Source organism: Leptodactylus fuscus, chromosome 7, assembly GCF_031893055.1.
Source record: "Leptodactylus fuscus isolate aLepFus1 chromosome 7, aLepFus1.hap2, whole genome shotgun sequence".
Classification (NCBI taxonomy): Eukaryota; Metazoa; Chordata; class Amphibia; order Anura; family Leptodactylidae; genus Leptodactylus; species Leptodactylus fuscus.
Window position 1 is genome coordinate 35,565,685 of NC_134271.1, and position 23,074 is coordinate 35,588,758.

A 23,074-nucleotide genomic window follows, 5' to 3' on the forward strand; every position below is an offset into this window, starting at 1 on the left:
CGCTCAACCCTAGTGATAATACATGACTGTCATAATATGACTGCCACTAACCAGGAAAAAAATGAATTAAGCTGGGTTTATATTTAAGACCTCTTGACTGGCATAGTAGAAATGTGCCACGCATAACTGCAATTTTTAAAAACTGCATGCAGTTCTTGAGAAAAAAGAAGCATGTGTAAATGCGTCCTGAGTAGTATGTCAGGCATCCCCAGAAGGAGTCAGAGATATACAGATATGGTAACAGAGATTGAAGATTGTTCTTGCAGTAATAGCAATTATAATAAAGGCCTGCCCAGAGGGCTGAACATTGATAAGTATGAACAACATTTACCATTAACATGGAGCCATTTTAACTCATCAATATATTTTGCTTTTCATTGCATTTCTGTGGATGAAATTGTTGGCTATATGTCCCTTCTGTCTGTGTTGGCCACATGACTAGATTTGACTATTATGATGTTCTTAAAAGGGTTAACCAGGAATTGTTTAAGAACATACTCCCCTGGGTCCAATATGTGCCGAATGTCAGGATTTCCAGCTGGTTCTGACCCTGAGTCACATAATTGGAACCAGCACCCAAGTCCACCTGTCCATCTCTCTCTTCCGGGTTGGTCCATATTATATTATTATCATAATGACCAATTCTACCACTACTCATAGTACAAGTAACTACCTGCGAATAAAGGAGAGACAGAAGGAGATGGATTGATTTGGGTTTTGGGTACTGGTTCTGATCCTAGGTCAAAAATAGCCTGGACATCTAAGGTTCGGTCCAAATAGAAACAGGGTGAAGTAAATTTTTAAACTGTCCCTGGATATCCTCTTTAACTATTGCCAAGGGATTCTCTTGTCAGCTCATGTGACACTACAAAAATCAGCCTTTTAAACCAGTTCCCTTCTTTTCTTGTGTATTTTAGGCCTGGGACGTGACTGTCCGCACATGCGCATACACCAACCACACAGTGTTACCTGAGGCTTTAGAGCGCTGGCCAGCTCATCTCCTGGAGAATTTGCTCCCAAGACACCTGGAGATCATCTATGAAATCAATCAGAGACACCTCAATGTACAGTCTATGTGAAGACCTTACTATTTTGTGTCCCCCCCCTCTTTTCCTATCCCGTATTTTCTTTCTCTTTTTACCTTGCCATCCTCTCACCCTGATTTTTAATCTCCTTTTATTTATGTTATTCTTCTACTACCATTTTCACACTTTCTTTTGTCCCTGTCCTTCATGTAGCGAGTCTCTTCCTTGTATCCTGGAGACGTAGATCGCATGCGCAGAATGTCTCTTGTTGAAGAGGGTTCAGTTAAGCGTATTAATATGGCTCATTTGTGCATTGTGGGCTCACATGCAGTAAATGGCGTTGCTCAGATTCACTCTGATATCATAAAAGACACAGTGTGAGTATGTTTTCCATGCACAAAGCACATGTTCCTATTTAACCTGCTTCTTTGTTTTAATTTTATTTTTGATCTTTTCAGTTTCCGTGATTTCTATCAAATGGACCCCCATAAGTTCCAAAACAAGACTAATGGCATCACTCCCCGGCGCTGGTTGGTGTTGTGTAACCCAGGCTTGGCAGAAGTCATTGCAGAGGTAAGAGGTATTTCATAGGGTAGATTTACTCATACTGTCTAAAAGATAGACAGTGCAAACTTAGATTAGGATAAACTGTGCCAGTTTTATCAAAATGTCTGATGTTGTTGTATACATCTGTCCTATTCTTAGAATGTTTAGTCTAACTTTACACCTCCTATTAAAAGATTTTGACAAAAATTTTTTGCGCGGAATTGCAGCTTAAGCCACATTACTTTTTCCATGATGTCATGACCTTTACCCATAAACCGTACCCCTTTTTCTCACAAGTTGAAAAAGTGTCTAAAACAATAGTCAAATGCAGTGCTTACTTAATAAATCTTTCAATATACCCACTAGCATGCTACTGAATGTAACAATAAGAATTTGTGGGTGTCTTGGACCATATGACTGACATACAATTACCACATTATTATTGACTCGTCATATCCTGACTGCTCAGTAAACAGATTCTAGTATATGAGAATTCTAACAAGGTTGAAAACATTTTTACCAAACTCTTTAGATTGTTGAAAACATGAGTGCAGAGTCTACTAGAGTCCTGTAGGCATTAAGTAATAGTAGAGAGTACGGAAGAGCTTTCTTATATCATATATATCTATAAGATATACCATAGTGTTCTATGGCGATCTCAGTTCTGTGGACATGGCTGTTTGTTGTGGCTGTTTTATAGCCTTTTGAAACAGTGTGCAAATTAGCTCTCGAACGAAATTCGTGCCTCTAGTGCCATCTTTAGAAACAAGCCAAACCCTTCTGCAGACAGCTGTTTTGGAATACTTGTCCTAAGGCCCCATTCACATCTGCATTCGGGTTTCCGTTCAGGGAGTCCACTTGGGGACCCTCCAAATGGAAACCTATCTGCATTAAAAAGCGGTTACCTGGGAAACCCGTGGACCCCCATAGACTGTGATGGGGTCCGTGTGGTTTCTGCAGAGAGGAAAGTCCTGCAACTGCTTTTTAATGCGTATAGGTTTCCGTTCGGGGGTCCCCAAGTGGAATTCCTGAACATAGATGTGAACAGGGCCTTATCAGTGTAGACTAAAGTACTGGTTGACTAGGTGAGCGACCATTGATGGGGATATGGGGGGACATGCATATTAGCCCTCTGGAACGCTGAAGCAGCTATCTGCAGATCAATCTGATGGTATGACTTATACCCTAAAGTCTATTAAAGGCTTACTGATAGGATAGATATATTCTAAAAGGTGGGACTAGGGGCACAGCTACCTTTTTTGTTTTATAATGATTGCTCATTTCCACAATTTTTTCTTCATGGCCCATAAGTCTCCTTTGGTGCTCTCCCTAAAAAAAAAACAGGATTCCCCGGACAACATGTGTACATTTTAGCCAATTTTGTTTTGCATTAAACACCTGAGTAATTGTTAAAAAGTGATTCCTGACAATCCCATCGTACGCATAGTAAGGCCTATGGATTCCACAGTTGTAGAATGGCTGTCCAGATTCGCCATTCCTTACCTGCTCACATTAGTAATCAGATTTATAGGAGAATAAATGTAGGTAGAAAACTTTTCAGATTGTTTCAGGCGTCCCTTGCCATAATCACACACAGTCCCTTTACAGTGAGTCCATCTTACAAATTCTCTTGCTTTGTAAGCCATTAATAGGAGGCCTCAGAAAGACTCTACTATGCAATGCACCTAATTGTATTTCTTTCTACAGCGCATTGGAGAGGATTACATCACTAAACTCGACCAGCTGAAGAAATTGCTGAACTTTGTCAATGATGATGGATTAATCAGAGATATTGCAAAAGTCAAGCAGGTTGGTAAAAAAACCCCAAAAATAGTAAGGGCTCTTGCACATGACAGTGCTTGCACCGACAAGTGGCAGCAATGATTTCAGTGGACTTATTCACATGCCACTATCTGTGTCCGTTTTCACAGAAAGATATTCATCAGATTTATTGCCATCCATGAGTAATAGACTGTCAAAACATGGACATGAGGGGAAACATGGTGGCTCTGGGGTTAGCACTGCAGCCTTGCAGCGCTGGAGTCCTGGGTTCGAATCCCACCAGGAACAACATCTGCAAGGAGTTTGTATGTTCTCTCCATGTTTGTGTGGATTTCCTCCCATTCTACAAAGACATACTGATAGGAAAAAAAAAGTACATTGTGATCCCTATACGGGGCTCACAATCTACATTTAAAAAAAAAAAATGGACATGTGAATAGACACCCTGAATACAATGTGTTGTCAAAGCGGACACGTGATGGACGTTGCTAATATGTCTGTCACATGTCCGTTTTTCACTGTTGTGTGTATAAGGCCTTATTCTATATCCACATTGGCTGTTTGATGGCCATTTTTTTAAAGGCTCTTGCATGTTCACATTTATAGTCACAGACCTCCCCCCCACAGACTCAAATCTATGAGGGATCCGTGAAAACAGTAAACCATCTGGCGCAAAACAGCCACAAATGATGGACATTCCACAGTCACGTGAGTGTAGGATTAGTCTGAGTTTATACAGTCCTTTTTTCTTGCAGTACATTTTACTTTGTATTTCATCTAAGTAGCATATTTTTAATATGCATTTGAAATGTAAGCCACTGAAAACCGGAGGTTTCCAATTTAATGTCCATTAGTTTCCAGTTGAGTGCATAGTAAAATGTGCTACTCTGCTCAAACACAGTCTAATATCTTCACACAAATGCCCTGGTGATTCTAAACAGTCTGTTCAATCACTTGGTAAAATGCACCAGTCCAACCTATTATACACCAGCACAGCCTGAAGCACTAAGACCTTACACTCGTACAAACAGTGATATCACACTGCATAGGTGCAGCTATGCATAGTCACAGCAGATGCTGAATACAGGGTGTCCGGAAAGTAAGTACACAAAATGAAAGGGTGGACTTTAGCTGGTATATGATGCGTCATAGACCGACACAGTGCATTTCTGCAGGATGATTTGCTGGTGTTGCTCAAAGACGTGTCTTTGAACATGAGGGCAAGGATGTAGCTCCAGCAGGATGGAGCACCTCTCCATTTTGGCTGCATTGTTCGTGAACACATCAACAACCGATGGCCGAATCAGTGGATCGGACGCGGCGGACCTGTGCTTGCCAGATTTGACCCCACTTGATTTTTTTCTTGTGGGGACATGTCAAGTCTGTTGTGTATGCAACACCAGCGCCAACCCGTGAAGAACTCGTGAACCGCATCCAGGCTGCGTTCATCGCAGTGAGGGCCATGCCAGGAGTCTGTGAACGGGTGCGTCAATCTATCTCCCGGTGTTGCACTGCTTACATCAAGGCAGGTGGCCAGCCCTTGGAGCAATTCTTGTAAATAAGTAACAGTGATTAAACTGATTTCCCATTAAAGAGCTTTCTCTTCTTCGTTTCTTCTTTCACATAGCACAACGACGGATAGGAAACAGACATCTGTCTACCTGCAGCGCCACAACGGTCCATTTACGGTCACATGTTCATGAACAAAAAAACACTTCATATACTGGCTACAGTTCTCCCTTTCATTTTGTGTACTTACTCTCCGGGCACCCTGTATACAGTATATATGTACAGCAGGCTTGTTCAACTCTGGAGTCCTGGATTTGCATCCAGTTTGTATCTGCATGAAGTTTATATGTTCTCTTCGTGTTTGCATGGTACGTCAATACGCCAAAGGCATATTGATGGCGAATTTAGATGGTGAGCCCTACTTGGAACAATGAGTGATGACAATATTTGTAAACCACTGTAAATGTACAGTATATGTTGGTATGTTACATAATTAAGCAAGGTGATAATATTGGTCTTGATTATTGTAGAGTATATAGGGCCCGGTTGTGCCTGCAATCTCCGTATCCCCTATTGTTAGGGTACGGAAACAAATCCCTTCCCCATACTTCATACTTATGTGGGTGTCAAACGATTACATTCTATTTTTAATGACTTTCCTACATGAGCGCAAGTTAATCATTTTCTCAGGTATTTTAATGAGCCACTTTTACTGAATCAGAGAAAATTGACAAAATCATTGTGAAGGCATAACATGATGATTAACACATCCTCCGTTTACTGGTGAAGCTTCTCTCAGACATGTGTGTTTCTCTATACCACAGCTCACCCAGCTGGCATCAGCTTTCATTACAACCCTGGTGCAAAGGGAACAGAGAGGGAAATATGTACAGACATTTGGTCTTTAAAGAAAAAAAACAATCTATAAGTGATGTATATGAAGAAGATCTATAATCCGTGAACTGAATGATTCTTACGCTCTCTCTCATACAGGAAAATAAGTTAAAGTTTGCACGTTATTTGGAGAATGAATACAAAGTGAAGATTAATCCAAACTCCATGTTTGATGTCCACGTGAAGAGAATCCATGAATACAAGAGACAACTATTAAACGTCCTGCATGTCATCACCTTGTTCAACCGTAAGTGGTGGAAACACAGACCTCATAGTGCACATTGGTGGTTTATTTTCTATTGTAGTTTATATTCAGTATATTCAATATTCAGTAATATTAGATATTATTATAGCTGTTAGAAATGTAACTTTACTTCATATAGGTACTGTATACCTGTCCTTAAGCATAACTATCACTGAATCTGTCATTTATTTATTAAATCCAGATACATGGTTATGGGGGCTGCCATCTTACCTGTGCTTCTCCTCTGTACTACTAACAACATTTATGCAAATCTATTCTCCAGGATGTAATTAGTAGAACAGTGCCTCTGTATGCTCCCCTCTAGAGGGCAGCCTCCTTAACATCATGCATGACTCAGTTAATAAGTCTACTATCATGATGCGGATTTAATTGCCAAATTAGTATTTCTATTCCAAAAGGAACAGATTCCCAGCTATGTACAGCGCTGTTTAGGTCTTTTGGACCTCCTCAGCATAGCACAGGGATACTGATTTGGCAGAGTGAGAGATTATAGACCAGGGTCAGGGAATAATAGTACACATTAGCGAGAGTGTGTGCCTACAGTACGGAGACTTACAAGTCATTCCTGCTCCGCTAGGGATTCTGGGTAAAAATATGCAAATCTATTCTCCAGGATGTAATTAGGAGAACAGTGCCTCTGTATGCTGCCCTCTAGAGGGCAGCCTCCTTAACATCATGCATGACTCAGTTAATAAGTCTACTATCACGATGCGGATTTAATTGCCAAATTAGTATTTCTATTCCAAAAGGAACAGATTCCCAGCTATGGACAGCGCTGTTTCGGTCTTTTGGACCTCCTCAGCATAGCGGAGGGAATACTGATTTGGCAGATAGGCCTGTCTGAAAAGATGTGTCTTTAGTTTTCACTTGAAACTGTAGAAATTGGGAGTTAATCTGATTGTCCGGGGTAGAGCATTCCAGAAAAGTGGTGCAATTCGGGAGAAGTCTTGTATATGAGCGAGGGATGTTCTGATAATAGAGGATGTAAGTCTTAGGTCATTGATTGAACGGAGAGTACGATTTGGGCGATAGAGATGAGAGAGGAAATGTAGGGAGGTGCAGTATTATGGAGAGCCTTGTTGTTGAGGATGATAAGTTTATATTGTATTCTGTAATGAATAGGCAGCCAATGTAACAACTGGCACAGACCCGAGGCATCGCTGTAGCATCTAGACTGATAGATGAGCCTGACCGCTGCATTCAGAATAGATTGTAGAGGGGAGAGTTTAGTAAGGGGAAGACCAGTTAGTAAGGAGTTACAGTAGTCAAGATGAGAGCAGATAAACTGTGACATCATCTATTGTCAGTAGTGGATGCAATAATGGTTGTTTTTCCATGTTATCTATAGAGATGTTAACTTCTAATGTAAATTGTGTGTCTTGTCTGTGATGTAAGTGAAGTAACGGCTGCAAGGAGAAGTCACTACAGAATTAACAAGTGTCAGTCTATTAGACTTAGTGGCCAGAATGAAATTTGCAGATTATAGTACTTTTTAAAATTAAAATATGGATAGTGACATGGATACACCTCTCTGTATATGGATATATTTACATATTATCAAATCAGACCAGCTACATGTAAATGGAAGTATCTAGTCACTTGAAATTTGAAATTTTGGCTGCATGGTGGCTCAGTGGTTAGCACTGTTACCTTGCAGCACTGGGATCTTAGGTTTGAATCCAAGAAAATGCAAAATCTGCATGGAGTTTGTATTTTCTTCCCATGTTTGCATGGGCTACCGTTTTCTCCCACATACCAAAAATATACAGATAGGTAAATTGCCTTCCTGTACAAATAATTTACCTTTGTAGGTGTTGGAGATGTTGGTTGCATGACAGCCACTAATTTCCCTACTCCACAACGCACTACATCCACGCGCTTTGAATCTCTGAGAGAAAACTGCATTACAAATGTTAAGGGGATATCGTCACTCCATAGGGAGAGAACCACCATTTAGGTGTGTGGAGTCTTATTAAGCCATGAGCGCTCCACTGTGCAAAGGAACATGGGAAGAATATGCAAATCTGACTTCCATGATGTAATTAGGATGTCAGTGCCTCAAGTATGCACACCAATAGAGGGCACTGACTGAAAATGTGCAAATCTGTCTTCCATGATGTAATTAGGAAGACAGAGTCTCAGTCAAACAAACCTATAGAGGGCGCTCCCTTTAACATCATGCCGACCTTCTCAGAGGCCTTTGTTTGCAATGATGTTGGGATTATGCCAGATACAGTCTCTCAGCCAAGGACAGCCGTTTCAATGTATTTGCATCTCATCAGCTTGGCGCAGAGAGGACTGACCTGGCAGAGGTGAGAGGCTTAGACAGGGTTGAGGGGATATCGTCACTCCATAAGGAGAGAACCACCATTAAGGTGTGTGGAGTCTTATTAAACCATGAGCACTCCACTGTGCAAGGGAACATGGGAAGAATATGCAAATCTGACTTCCATGATGTAATTAGGATGTCAGTGCCTCAAACATGCAAACAAAGGCCTCTGAGAAGGTTGGCATGATGTCAAAGGGAGCGCCCTCTATAGGTTTGTTTGACTGAGACTCTGTCTTCCTAATTACATCATGGAAGATAGACTTACACATTCTCAGTCAGCGCCCTCTATTGGTGTGCATACTTGAGGCACTGACATCCTAATTACATCATGGAAGTCAGATTTGCATATTCTTCCCATTTTACAAATGTTAGTCATTGAAATTAAATAACTACCCTACCAATGGCGAATTTCTTAAAGCAGAGTTCCCAATGTATTGACATTTATTATCCACATTGAAAATACACTTGACCTACATGTTAGGTGGTATGTGACCTACCATAGGTTACCTATGATTTACTAAAATGGTTCCAAACATTACTGGAGATGTTCAAAAAGCAACACAAATCATTTACCCATATGGTGAGGATGTAAAATAATCCAGACATAATGGAAGACGATTAACTCATGTCTATCTAGAATATGTCGCTTCACAATTAATCAAATCCCTCTTCAAGTTATTTCATCTTCAGGCCTCGAATTTTTCCCACGCGCTCATTTAACTGTTATAGCTCATACATTAATAGTTACAAGAACTAAAGTGTACTGAAGTCTCAGGCCTTCCCTGGCTGAAATTATTATTGCGATTAATGAAAACTGCCTTTGTGAAAAGACTACGGGATCCAGTTACACAAATTACCACGAATCCTTAATACATGAGCTATATGCTTAAATTCTCCTTATAATAAGATTGTTGGAAATAATTGTCGGAAATAATTGGGAACCTACAAGAATCCTGAATATACCACATTGCAAGTTTTATGTTTTATACTTTACTCTTATGTTGTCACAGTTATTCCTCTCCTACGTTTCCTCTTTTTGCACTTCACAAATAAAATGCATTGCGTTTCTGTGATTAGAATCCAATAGAATAATAACTTATTAGTTCCAGAGGGGAAATTTGGTATTCAGTGGCCCTGAAATTTAGAACAAACAGGTAATAGTATATAACACAAATACATATAGTATGATAAACAGTAGGAACAGTACAGGGAACAGACACGAGAGCTGGCCATGTAAGTAATGTGTAATATGGTCACTATGCCAGTGTCGATGGCATCTCAATTGGTACAGTGTGAGGAAAGCAAAAAGGAAAGAGGAGACACCGAGCGCTCTGAGTGCAGTATGTAAATTACAGGTTGTGGAGAAAAATATAAAGAACTAGTGGAATGACCAGTTGGCCTCTGACCTGATAGGGTTGTGAGTGGTCACAACTCCGTTAGTAGCTTTGGGATGACAAATCCAAGTGAGAGTGGAAGCGGATCTGGTAATGCACTGGATAACCGGAGCAGAAATGCGTGGAGAACAAGAACCAGAGCTCCGTGACAGGAAAAAGATCCACGCTCACTGGTAATGGAGTGACACAAAAATCGGAATATCCAATAAGGAGTACTATTATTGAGGTAGATAAAACAGCACGACGCATTTCGGGCCAACCCAGGCCCTTTCTCAAATGCAAATTTGCAGGTCACGTCAGGCCACATGCATAAGAGTACTCCTTATTGGATATTCCGGTTTTTGTGTCACTCCATTACCAGTTTGCATTGGTTCATAATGACAGGTTGCTGCTAAGGTTGAGCCGAACTTGAAATTTCAGGAGTGTTTTTAAAATCCGATTTCCGATCATTTTCCATCTGAACCCGATCCCGTTCCCAATTCCGATTCTAATGCAAGTCAATGGGATTTTTTTTAATTATCAAAGATAGGATTTTAAAAATGATCCTATTCACTACACAGCATGGAGTTCAAAAATTGTTTCAATTTTTGGTTTCCACGCTGTGTAGTGTTTTAAAAAAATCCCCCGGCTACTTAGCTCCCCTGGTGTCCATTTACCTGCACATATCCGCTGCCGCTCCCCGTTCTTCTCAGTCCAGTCCTCTCTCATTGACATGCCTTCAGAGCACCGTGCGCGCCCCCACTTCCCTAGACTAGTGTTAGAGATGATGGGAGTTGGTGGGGCTTGTTGTGGCTTAGGAGAGTGTGGGCGGGGAGACGTGAGTGCATCACTCACGTCTCCCCTCCCAGTACCCACCCACACTCTTCTAAGCCACAAGCCCCGCCTTCTCCCAGCATCTAACACTAGTCTAGGGAGGCGGGGGCGCGCAGGGCGCTCTGAAGACATATTTATGAGAGAGAAGAGGAGCAAGAAGAACGGGGATCTGTGCAGGTAAGTTGAGCAATTGGTATTGGAATTCCGTTCCCAGTCTTTTTTAGGTGGGATCAGAACCCGATCGTGATCGTGAAATTTACTCGATCGCCGATCGGGATCTGATCTTTTCCGATCCCGATCGCTCAACCCTAGTTGCTGCAGATGGCTAGGAATTTTCTTGAGGTCCTCTTTACCAGGGTAACTTCCCAACCATCCAATGGCCATCCAACAAGTTTGCCTTTTTGGCATTTATTATTATAACATTAAATGATCGTAGCTTCAGTAAGAAGAATAGTCTGCTGGCCCGTCTTGTGTATCATTTCAGTGTTTCGTATCCATTTTAATTTGTTGTTGAGGAATAGCCAAAAATATTTGTAGGATATTACCCTTTTCACTTCCTGATGTCAAGTGTATATATGGCGAACAGTAAGTGGGATAGCACAGTCCAATGTGGAGCCCCAATCCTGGTCCATGTGAATACTGAGAAGCACTGCCTTATTCTGAATAGTTGGAGCCTATTTGTGAGGTAATCTGTCACCCAGCACACTAAAGATTCCCCAACTTACATATTTCATAGCTTCTTAGCCAACAGAATTAACTGAATGCTGTGAAAGACACAGCTGAAGTCAAAGAAAGTAACACAAACTGAAGAATCCCTGTCTTCCAGGTGCATGTACACTCTATGTAAGCGGTGTATGAGAGCATCATCCACCCCATGCATGGCACGATATGTGACTTTCAGCCAGTCGAGATACAGAGTTACGTATGTTTTCAGGTGGGATAGCAGCAATAGTTCAAAGACTTTCATAATGTGCAATGTAAGCTCAATCTGACAGTAGTTGGACAGTTCCCTTGTTCCCTTTTTTCACTTGAATATTCAAATTGAATAGATCCGTGAAAGACGCCATAGATTTGCTCATTACAGCATTGTAGGACTTTAGGTGCAACATCATGAGTCCCGAATGATTTGTTAGCTCTCACCTTCCCTAGCTCAATTTTCTCATCCTCTGCTATGATGAGCCAAGGACTGGGTGGACGTTATTCCATATGTATGGGGAAACATCTCTGAACCTATTAAAGGGAGTCTATTATTGGTATTTTACATTTTTTAAATAAGCTCATCATTATATAGCCTTTAGTAAGGCTATTCTAGGCATACCTAAGCTGAAGAGAGCCATTCATCTGTTTTCTCCCAAAATCGATTTTTCTGATATGCAAATGAAGTTTCTTGGAACACAGGGAGTGTGCTCCGAGTACCCCCGTGTCATTATGAAGGAGCTCCTTATTAATATATGCTCATGTAAGAAGAAATCAAAGATAGTGCACAAACATGTATTCACTTGCCAATCCTGGCTGTGTCGGGATCGGTAAGTGACACCGCGGGCCCCACAAATACTATCATTATACTCGGGGGTCTTTGCAGACCCCTGAGTATAATGATCGGAGGCCCGGGAGAGGCAAGGGAACATAACAAACACTGTTACTTACCTCTCCACGATCCTGCCAGGCCTCCTTCCTGACATCTCTGACGTCACATGAACCCGGCCTGCGTCCTGGGTCATGTGACAGCTGACGTCATTTCAGAAAGACGGCAGCGGAGAAGACAGTGTAGGAGCCGGGGGACAGGTAAGAAACAGTAATTTTTTATGTTTTTATTCCCCTGGGTCTCCGATTATTATACTCTGGGGTCTGAAAAGACCCCAGAGTATAATAATTGTTTATGGGTGTCCACTATGGGGTATAATACTGTGTTCAGGGGACACTATGGGGGATAATACTGTGTGCAAGGGCCACTATGGGACATAATACTGTGTGCAGGGGCCACTATAGGGTATAATACTATGTGCAGGGGCCACTATAGGGCATAATACTGTGTGCAGGGGCCACTATAGGGTATAATACTATGTGCAGGGGCCACTATAGGGCATAATACTGTGTGCAGGGGTCACTATGGGACATAATACTGTGTGCAGGTGCCACTATGGGGGATAAAACCGTTTGCAGGGGCCACTATGGGGAATAATACTGTGTGCAGGGGCCACTATGGGGATAATACTGTGTGCAGGGGCCACTATGGGGGATAATACTGTGTGCAGGGGCCACTATGGGGGATAATACTGTGTGCAGGGGCCACTATTGGGGAATGATACTGTGTGCAGGGGCCACTATGGGGCATAATACTGTGTGCAGGGGCCACTAAGGGACATAATAGAGTTCGGAGGAGGGGGCCGGTCGAGGTCTTTGATGTTGGTGTCAGTTTGGGGGGGGGGGCCATGTCAAAAGTTTGCCACGGGGCCCCGCAATTCCTAGTTACGCCATTGACACCACCCTATACTAGTTTTCTGGCCAGACCACACTTCTTTCATTTTGTAACTTGCTAGCATAATTTCCACTTTATGTCTGTGTCCTGCTTTAGCTTCTGTTAACTGTATTATTTGTTTTGCACCCTAATATTATACAGATTAAAAGTCAATCACTTCCTTCCCTATCACCAGAGGTGTAGCTATAGGGGTTACATGAGTATCAGTCACTATCTGGCCCTGGACCCTGACTTCTTCTGCCACACAAAATATACCAATATTCTAACTCGATAGATAGCGGCACCATTACAGATTTTGCATTATGGTCCAGGAGCTTCAAGTTATGCCTATGCATATGATGTACTGTTTCATGTAGGCAGATAGTGGTTAAAGGGAACCTGTCAGCACCAAAATTATTAAACCAGCTCTAGTACCTTGTAGTGTTCAGAGCTGTGAGCTGTAATTTGTTTGGAAAAAATTCATTCTTAGCTCATTAGCATAGGAATAACTATGCTAATGAGCTAAGAATGCATTTTGTCAAAATCAAGCGGCCATTCTACATACAAATTATAGCCCTGTGCTTACAGCTCTGAGTACTATATAGTACTGCCGCTGGTTAAATAACATTCATAGTGCTGACAGACCATTTAAACCTTTTTTTTTCCATTAAAAGCTGTTTTTCTACTGTAAAATAATAGCCTCAAAAAAAGTTAAGCAAAAAGTCACATATAACCCAAAATGGTACCAAAAGGAACTTCACCTCATCCTGCAAAAAAAAGAAGCTCTCACACAGCACTGTTAAAAATACGTAAAAAAAAAATTAATAAAATTTTTTTAAAGTTATTTAACTGTGCAAAAGTAATACAACATATAATATAAAGAACTATATAAGACTGTATCCCCACATACTGGGCTTCTGTCCCTATTAGGGTACCTTCACACGGAGTATACACTCACTGATTCTGAACGTGTAACACGTTCCGAATCAGAGGCGCTAAAACAGATCCCATTGCTTTCTATGGGAGCCGGCATACGTGCGCTCCCCATAGAAATGAATGGGATGCTTTTTTCCCTATTACACGTTCAGAATCAGTGAGTGTATACTCCATGTGAAGGAACCCTTACACCTATGCGACAACCACAAGCATCTCCATTCTATTCAGGAAGGCCTACAACCTCCAATAACACTATCACCGCACTGCCATCTGTACAGTCTCCCCCTCTCCTTCTGTCTCTACCCCCTTCCCTCATAGATTGTAAGCCCTCGCGGGCAGGGCCCCCTACCCCACTGTGCCAGTCAGTCATTGTTAGTATTATATCTACCTGTATATTCTGTGTATTGTATGTAACCCCCAAATGTAAAGCACCATGGAATTAATGGTGCTATATAAATAAATAAATAAATAAATAATAATAATAATAATAAATAAATCTCCATAGAAATAATTAACAAGCAGCGATTGTCAAAAATGTAAGTGCTATTGAAATTGCAGTTTTTCCGCTGCATTTTTGCAACAACGGGGTCCCGGCCTAAATTATTACTATAAGCATATTGACCCACAGAATAGAGAACTTATTTATGCTGCATGGTGAAGATCTAAGGACCACAACATCGCTTGATCTCCCATATAGGAACAGCAGAAAATTTAGAATGTGATACAGATGGGAAAAATCGCTGGTTTTTTTTTTTTGTTTTTTTTTTAAGATGTGACAATGGAAGGGTAAATAAACTTCTGAAGCATTGGTCCACATTCTTAAAGGGGTTGTCCACTTTCAGACCAATATTGACAAACAAATGTACAATGAAAAGATATACAATTTATCTTTTTATTGTACATTTCTTTGTCAATATTGGTCTGAAAGTGGACAACCCCTTTAAGGTCTTGTGTTATGCACTTCATTACCTTTGTTTTACTTCATCCTCACCACCTCAGCCTAGGATTTAAGTTCTCATTATTTTTTTTTTTCACTACAATGTATTTGGCAAGTAAGACTCTGAAGAATTTACATTCTGTGGGCTGTGTGTACTGACTAACTGATAATACATATGCCACAGGGAATTTCAGTACCTGCAGCCTCCCAGTGCAATTATATTATTCTGATGTCCATTATAACACTTATATGAATATATGTGTGTGAAAGCAAAAGAAAATGGATTTTTTTTTATAGTTTAAAATACAAATATTAATATTAAAGTGCCAAATCAGGACACCATAAACCCATCATTCCCCTACCTTGTACTAACCAAGTACGTATGTAGTAATGCGTATGTGGTCATAGGGTACAAGACTAACGTTGACATATCAATCTTCTAGGCATCAAGAAGGATCCAGGCAAGCAGTGGGTACCCAGAACAGTGATGATTGGAGGAAAGGTGCGTATATACAATTTGTCGCATATTTTAAGGCATACTTCTCTACTGTATTACCTATACCATAGCTGCACCATTTATGTAGAGTACCACAGGCAACCTTGCTATAGCAATGTGAGAACCGTCTCATATCTTGACGGTGGAATATAAGTAGACATGCAGAAAATGGATAGGCCGCATTCAACCAATCATATTTGGTATCTGAATTACATGATTCCTGAATATAGTTCCAATGTTTAGTTCAATGTAGCCAAGAGTAGTATTGTATAAGAACACGGCATTATAACTTGGTCAGTCATGATGACAGCACACAGCACAGTGTGGGTTGCAATATGGTGCACAATATAGTTTACACTATAAACACCCACTAGGCAAGATACTTAAGTTAATGCCGCCACTTAATGTACCATATAGACATTTTGTTAGGACACTGCTGATACCTCCCAGTCCTTTTTGACTACTCAGGGAAACGTGTTCCACATTTTAGGGACTATCAGGGGCTATAAGAAATAGGAAAGGTTCCAGTGTTGATGTCTTTGCCAGGGGACCCCACTGCTTTACTTAGTTCTTACTATCACGTTTTATGTAGGAACAGACTGTTCCCCTAGGCATTAGATCATTTTTTAGCCTTTTCCCAGTATACACAACATTGTAAAAAAAAAACTAGCTTTACTTAACATGAAGGTAATGAAATTAATCCCTTAAATGTAGTGTATATTTAATCATTATTATTGCAACTTTGCATTTTACATATGTGTTTATAGGAATATTTTGGGATTTCTGATAATCCAATGTTTCAGGGCTGGTAAATACATTATGCACAGATATATGACTGTAAATGTTGTTATACAATTGTAATACTAAGATGTTTTATGTCTTCTATATGCAAATGCTACAATGGTGAGTTTGTCACTTGTTATTAATTGACTTAATATTTAGTAAAACAAGGGCTAAAGATGTTGACATATGATAATGCAAAGAGCACACAATTACAGATGTGTACATTTATTATCTCTATTCATCTCTCTGTTTACGCTCTCACTTTCATCCAGTATATCTCCTTCCATCCATCATTGTCTTATTTATTCTCTCTCCCTCCTCCTTTACATTCTCAGTTTTCCTTCTTCTTTCTTGTATCATTGGTCTCTCTGTCATTCATTGATAGGCTGCTCCTGGGTATCATATGGCCAAGATGATCATCAAATTGATCACTTCTGTGGGAGATGTTATCAACAATGACCCTGTAGTTGGAGACAGACTCAAACTCATATTCTTGGAGAACTATCGTGTTTCCCTTGCAGAGAAAGGTGTGTTTAAGGTTCGAGAAGATTGCAGTTGCAGTGCAGTGCTATATCAATCCTTCTGGTAGATGTTGACTGATATGATTGTGTCCATAATCCTGTCAACCATAGACATGTCCAATGTGGCATAACATGTCTGTGCCAAAACTGACCCAAGTATCATTTATCCAAAACACCTAAGGGTGCATTCACACTACTGATACGCTGACTGATTCTGAACGTTAAAACACAGTCAGAATCAGTGCGTATAAAGCAGATCCCATTCATTTCAATGGGGAGCCGGCATACGAGCATTCCCCATTGAAATGAATGGGCTGCTTTTTTCTCTACGAGCGCTCCCATTGAAGTGAATGGGAAGCGCTCGCGTGTACGGCTCGCCGTGTGAAGGGGCCTGGCGCTCGGCTCAGTCCGAACCGTACACGCGAGCGCTTCCCATTCACTTCAATGGGAGCGCTGGTAGAGAAAAAAGCAGCCCATTCATTTCAATGGGGAGCGCTCATATGCCAGCTCCCATTGAAATGAATGGGATCTGCTTTATACATGCTGATTCTGAACGTGTTTTAATGTTCAGAATCAATCAGCGTATCCGTAGTGTGAATGCAAATCTTTTTCTTTCTTTCTTTCTTTCTTTCTTTCTTTCTTTCTTTCTTTCTTTCTTTCTTTCTTTCTTTCTTTCTTTCTTTCTTTCTTTCTTTCCTTTCTTTCTTTCCTTTCTTTCTTTCTTTCTTATTCTGGCTTTAATGATAGTGAGGATTATGGGAATTTGGATAAAGGAGTTGAGATTTTATGTCAATAACTTGTTTTTCTTGTCTACTTTTATTATCAGTGGTTCCTGCTGCTGACCTTTCTGAGCAGATCTCTACTGCCGGCACTGAGGCATCTGGCACAGGAAACATGAAGTTTATGCTAAATGGGGCTCTTACTATTGGCACCATGGATGGAGCCAATGTGGAAATGGCTGAAGAAGCTGGAGAAGATAACCTCTTTATCTTCGGCATGAGAGTTCCTGATGTGGAACGTCTTGACCGTGATGGGTAAGAGATGACCCATCTCAATGGCAATATGTAATGGTTTGCTTCTACACTTACAATTATAGAACTGTATAAATAACACAAACCAGGAATCAATACCACTTAGGGGTTTTCCATACATAATGCAACACTAAATTAGTCACAAGTGGGGGGCCACACGGTGGCTCAGTGGTTAGCACTGCAGCCTTGCAGCGCTGGAGTCCTGGTGTTCAAATCCCACCAAGGGCAAAAAAAAAACATCTGCAAGGAGTTTGTATGTTCTCCCCGTGCTTGCATGGATTTCCATCCCATATTCCAAAGACATACTGATAGGGAAAAATGTACATTGTGAGCTCTATGTGGGCTCACAATCTACATTTAAAAAAAAAAAAAAAAATTAGTCACAAGCATTACACATCAGATCAGTGAGGCTCTGACCCCTTGCACCGATCGGTGTCGGAGATCATTGCAGTGGACATAAGGCCGGGTTCACACGGAGTTACGTGCCGCGAGATTTGGCACGTAGACGCCGCGTGACCCTTTGCGTGCCGTACACGCTCCCATTCATTTCAATGGGAGCGGGGAGCGTATGCGCCGCGCTAGCTTGCGGCCGTGCATTTATTCACGGCCGCAAACTAGCGCGGCGCATACGCTCCCCGCTCCCATTGAAATGAATGGGAGCGTGTACGGCACGCAAAGGGTCACGCGGCGTCTACGTGCCAAATCTCGCGGCACGTAACTCCGTGTGAACCCGGCCTAACACAGAAACACTCTACTCCTATTCAAGTAATAGGACTGGATCTGCAGTTCTCCGGCACCAACACTACACAGTGGACGGAGCTTCCTGTCCACTGCAGACTGCTGTAACAGCTGATCTGTGTGGGTTCAAAAAAACCTATTTAACTGATAATAGGACTGGATCTGCAGTACTCAGCGCCATCACTACACAGTAGATGGAGCTTCCTGTCCACTGCAGACTGGAGACTGCTGTAACAGCTGATCTGTGTGGGTTCAAAAAACCTATTTAACTGGTCAACAGTCTTTTGTAATATATTCCACTTATGGATAATAAGGGATAAGGGATTATATATTGCACTTTAAGACAAACCTGTTCTTCAGATGTAGCCCATACATATAGACCCACATTTATTAAATTGTTTAATGTGTACATTTTTATGTGTGTTAAGTGTGGTAAAAATGATCACAAATCATGATGTGCACCAAAATTGCACAAAAATGCATTTTATATTCACTTGCCAAAATTTGGAAATTGCATGTAAAGTAGGCATTACTTATACAGATAAGGCCACATGCACACAACCATGTATCATGTAGCAGTGCCATGATTAAACAGCATGGACTTTGCATGGATTATATAGTCGGAAATCCCGAGTGCTAGAATTGAAATTTACAATAGTCAGGGACCAGCATAGATTTCAGCTATGACTTACACCAGCTTATACCTAGTGTAAATTATAGTGAATCTATCTGGATGAAGAGTCATTCTTTGACGTGGACCAAAAAATGTAGCACTGATGTGAAAATATTCCTCCCATTGTGTTTTCCCATAGAACACCCTGTGTTGTACCAGCTGGATTCTTTTAATAGTACATAATGTGTAAACCTATTCATAAGCACATGAATGCTAAATGCTTCATATAACAATAAGATGTATGTGATTTCTGCACAGCTACAATGCTCGATCGTATTATGAGAGGATTCCTGAGCTCAGGCAGGTGATTGATCAGCTTAATTCAGGATATTTCTCCCCAAAACAACCTGACCTCTTCAAGGACATTGTCAACATGTTGATGAATCATGACAGGTAACAATTTCTCTTTCTTTCGGTCTGTCTCTTCCCTCACACTTCATATTTTCCTCTCGTCGTTTCTGTTCATCATATTTTATTCCCTTTGCCTCCACTTATTCCACTTTCATCCTATCTCTCTGCTCACAAATATTGTGTTATTCTCTTCAGGTTCAAAGTGTTTGCAGATTATGAAGATTATATCAGATGTCAAGAATCTGTCAATGCTCTCTACAAGGTGAACTGTCATAGTCCAGACTGTCACAGTAACACACACTGCACAGAGATAACACTAGCAGGATAACACATAGATGGATATGCTTCCATATGTCCCCTGTAGGGGGAACAGGACATAATATGCTATATTTCTTAAAGGGATCCTATCATTCATACACTATTTTTTCTAGGTACCATGTCGGAATAGCCTTAAAGGCTATTTGTCTCCTACCTTTCGTCATCTTCTCTGTGCCGCCGTTCGCCTACAATCCTGGTTCTTGTCGATATGCAAATTAGCTCTCTCGCAGCACTGGGGACGGGCCCCAGCACTCAAACAGCACTGGGGGCGTCCCCAATGCTTCCAGCGAACTCTCTCCACAGCTTGCACAGTATTGTAAGTGGCCATTTTCTCGTGGCTTGTGGGCATACGCAGTCTGCTCTGCCCAAGGCCCGAGGCCTAGAAGTTGCAAGCCACCATTAGAAGAAGAGGCTGAAGATGACGCTGCTGTCGAAGATGGAGGCGGCGCTGGAGAGAGTTCTCTGGCAGCATTGGGGATGCCCCAGTGCTGTTTGAGAGCTGGGGCCCGCCCCCAGTGCTGCAAGAGAGCTAATTTGCCTACCGACAAGAACTGGGATTGTAGGCAAACGGCGGCACAGAGAAGACAATGAAAGGTAGGAGACGAATAGCCTTTCTTAAGACTATTCCGATGTGGTACCTAGAAAAAAATAGTGTGTGAATGATAGGATCCCTTTAAAGATGCATTATACTAAAGCTTCTAAAGCTGAAAGGTTGTCCAAAGAACTTCTAATGTCTTTCATGCATATGTATGTATTAGAATTAGTTTGAACATCATCAAAATTCTGAATATTGGAACTAAAGTAGTGATCTTTATTTATTGCACAAAATGTTAGAATAGACTAGACTAATGTTCGGTGAACCTGACAATTTCTGTGGGATTGGCTGACCTCATCTACTGTCTTGGTGGACCTCCAGGCTTCCTCATGACAGATGTGAAGTGAGATAAGGATCAGGCAGTTGGATTACAACATGACCCATCCTTTTATTCTGAATGGGGAAATAAGGGAAGAATATGCAAATGTGTTTCCCAGGATGTAAATAAGGAAACACTGCCTCTGTATGATGCCCTCTGTTTCCAATAGAGGGCAACATACAGAGGCAGTGTATCCCTATTTACATCCTGGGAAACACATTTGCATATTCTTCCCATAATCCCCCACAGTGGATCAAAAATAGCTTTATAAGACTCCACACACCTACATGGTGGTCTCTCCCTAAGGAGTGGCAAGATCCCCTGAATCTGGGGGAATAAGGAGAGAGAACTGTCAGGCAAAAAAGCGTTCAACAGACAGCTATCTAATGTATATGGCCAGCGTACAGATAGAACATCCCCTACCTGAAATGGCTGCTTATAGGAAACAGTAGGAACATTCAACTTCACAGAATGAATTGAGATTATTCATTAGGGCTTATAAGTAAAAAGTTTCTGTGATTGGTATTATGACGGGAAATGACAATTTAACCTTACCCATTAAATAGTTTTAGCACATAGCAAATATTACAGACAAACCTCAAGGTTTTTGGAAGTTTTTGACACCCACACCCTACAATTGGACCATACTATGTGAATGTACTGTGAGAATCAAGTAAAAATCATGGAATGCTCTTTTACATTTGCCCTACAGGAAAGAGTGTGCTGTATCACAGTGGCATCATATAATGCTAGCCAGAGTTTGTATGGGGCCACTAAATACCTAGAGATTATGAATGGTACACACATACAGCCATATATATGGAGTCTTAGTATAATTTATGTTATTGTGAAATAAATTCAGCTGAGTCTCCAAACTACAGAAATGGTAGCACTTATGCTCCCCCCCCCCCCTGTATTTAGTGTAAGACCCTTTCTGTAAATGTATGGAATCCCAACATGTGGGATGGGTATTTGTAGTTTCTTGTCACTATGTAACACAGACCCACTATCTCTATACTGTACTTATGAGGAAAACCCTATTAAAGGTGTTCAATAATTAAAATATAAGGGAATAATTGACTAGGAGGTATCAAGGGTTTCATCGTATGCTAATGCTATCTGCTAGATGGAGCCTGAAGCACAGCTGTACAAGAATGGGATGATAAAGGCACATTTACACGAAAACTATAATTAATTTAATGTTTTACAATGTGCTGTAACACACTCACATATCACCTATTTCCCAGCGTTTGCTTACCGCTTCTTTCTTTCTCTTTTACAGAACGCCAGAGAATGGACTCGTAAGGTGATTCACAACATTGCTGGATCAGGAAAGTTCTCCAGTGACCGGACAATTGCTCAGTATGCCCGTGAAATATGGGGTGTAGAGCCAAGCACCTTGAAAATTCCACCACCCGATGTTCCACGTGAATAAATTCAACTCTGTCTCCTAGTGCCTTACAAAGTTATACAATACCTTCATGCCCCTCACTCAAATGAATCACTTCCTATCCCACAATGTAGAAAGCACAAATAAACCCATTTTTACTAAGAATTTAAAAAAAAAATCCAACACCACACAAAAATTATTCTAGCCAACTCCCGTTACATTGAATTGTATCCTGCTCTCTCCGGATCCTTGTGTTTAATCGACAGCCTTGCAGTTACAATTGCACCAATTTTCCAGCATTCACTTTGTTAAGATGTAATGGGTTGTAGATGACTTTTATATCTACCATTTATGTTTCCAGATTCAAAAATTAATATATAATTCCAGGCTAGGATACTTAAGATTTTATATGGGCTTAACAAAAGAAGCCTTCTAGACCTTCTATTACCTACAACTGCTCCAAGAGCTTTGGCATCCTTTGCTTCAACACATCAGTGTAAACAGTAAGGGTGTGCTAATGGCTGACACATTTTTGGATAGTAGTTTCAAAATGTCTTATGTCTTATTTAATAAAGTTGTAGTATAATCCAGCTTTGTGTCTGTAATGCATCTCGCATGGCAGCATTATCCTGCTCCTTCCTGCCCACTCCCCTCATCCTTCTCCTGTCTTTCTCCTTATCACTCTTCCACAGGCCTGCCCTCCCCTTCCTTTGGGACCAAAGTGTATATCCGATTCTGTCTTTTTTTTCTATTTCAGTCAATCTGAAGAACATCAATTAACCGCATTTTTTGTGAGCCTCAAACACCATCACTTGCATTAGTATGACATTCTACACAAACATTGATACCATTTCCCATCCTGCATGCAGAAGTGCAGATATCACATCTTTATAACTTTCACGCTTTTCTGCAATACAACCACTTTACTGTAGCAACTCTGCACTTGACCTGTATTCTGCCAAGTCCTCCTC

General features: G+C 41.0%; 1 protein-coding gene across 1 annotated transcript in view; it reads left to right on the forward strand.

Moving 5' to 3' along the window:
- The window catches only part of PYGM (glycogen phosphorylase, muscle associated), a 62,229-nt gene extending 39,536 nt beyond the window's left edge, over positions 1–22,693 (forward strand). Inside the window, exons 10-20 of the mRNA XM_075281785.1 lie at positions 918–1,064; positions 1,239–1,402; positions 1,484–1,598; positions 3,279–3,380; positions 5,856–6,003; positions 15,332–15,390; positions 16,553–16,694; positions 17,515–17,722; positions 19,389–19,523; positions 19,677–19,743; positions 21,996–22,693. Of these exons, the coding sequence (XP_075137886.1) occupies positions 918–1,064; positions 1,239–1,402; positions 1,484–1,598; positions 3,279–3,380; positions 5,856–6,003; positions 15,332–15,390; positions 16,553–16,694; positions 17,515–17,722; positions 19,389–19,523; positions 19,677–19,743; positions 21,996–22,148 (1,440 nt within the window). The 3' untranslated portion in view covers positions 22,149–22,693. The remainder of the gene's footprint in view (positions 1–917; positions 1,065–1,238; positions 1,403–1,483; positions 1,599–3,278; positions 3,381–5,855; positions 6,004–15,331; positions 15,391–16,552; positions 16,695–17,514; positions 17,723–19,388; positions 19,524–19,676; positions 19,744–21,995) is intronic.
- The last annotated feature ends 381 nt before the right edge of the window (positions 22,694–23,074 follow it).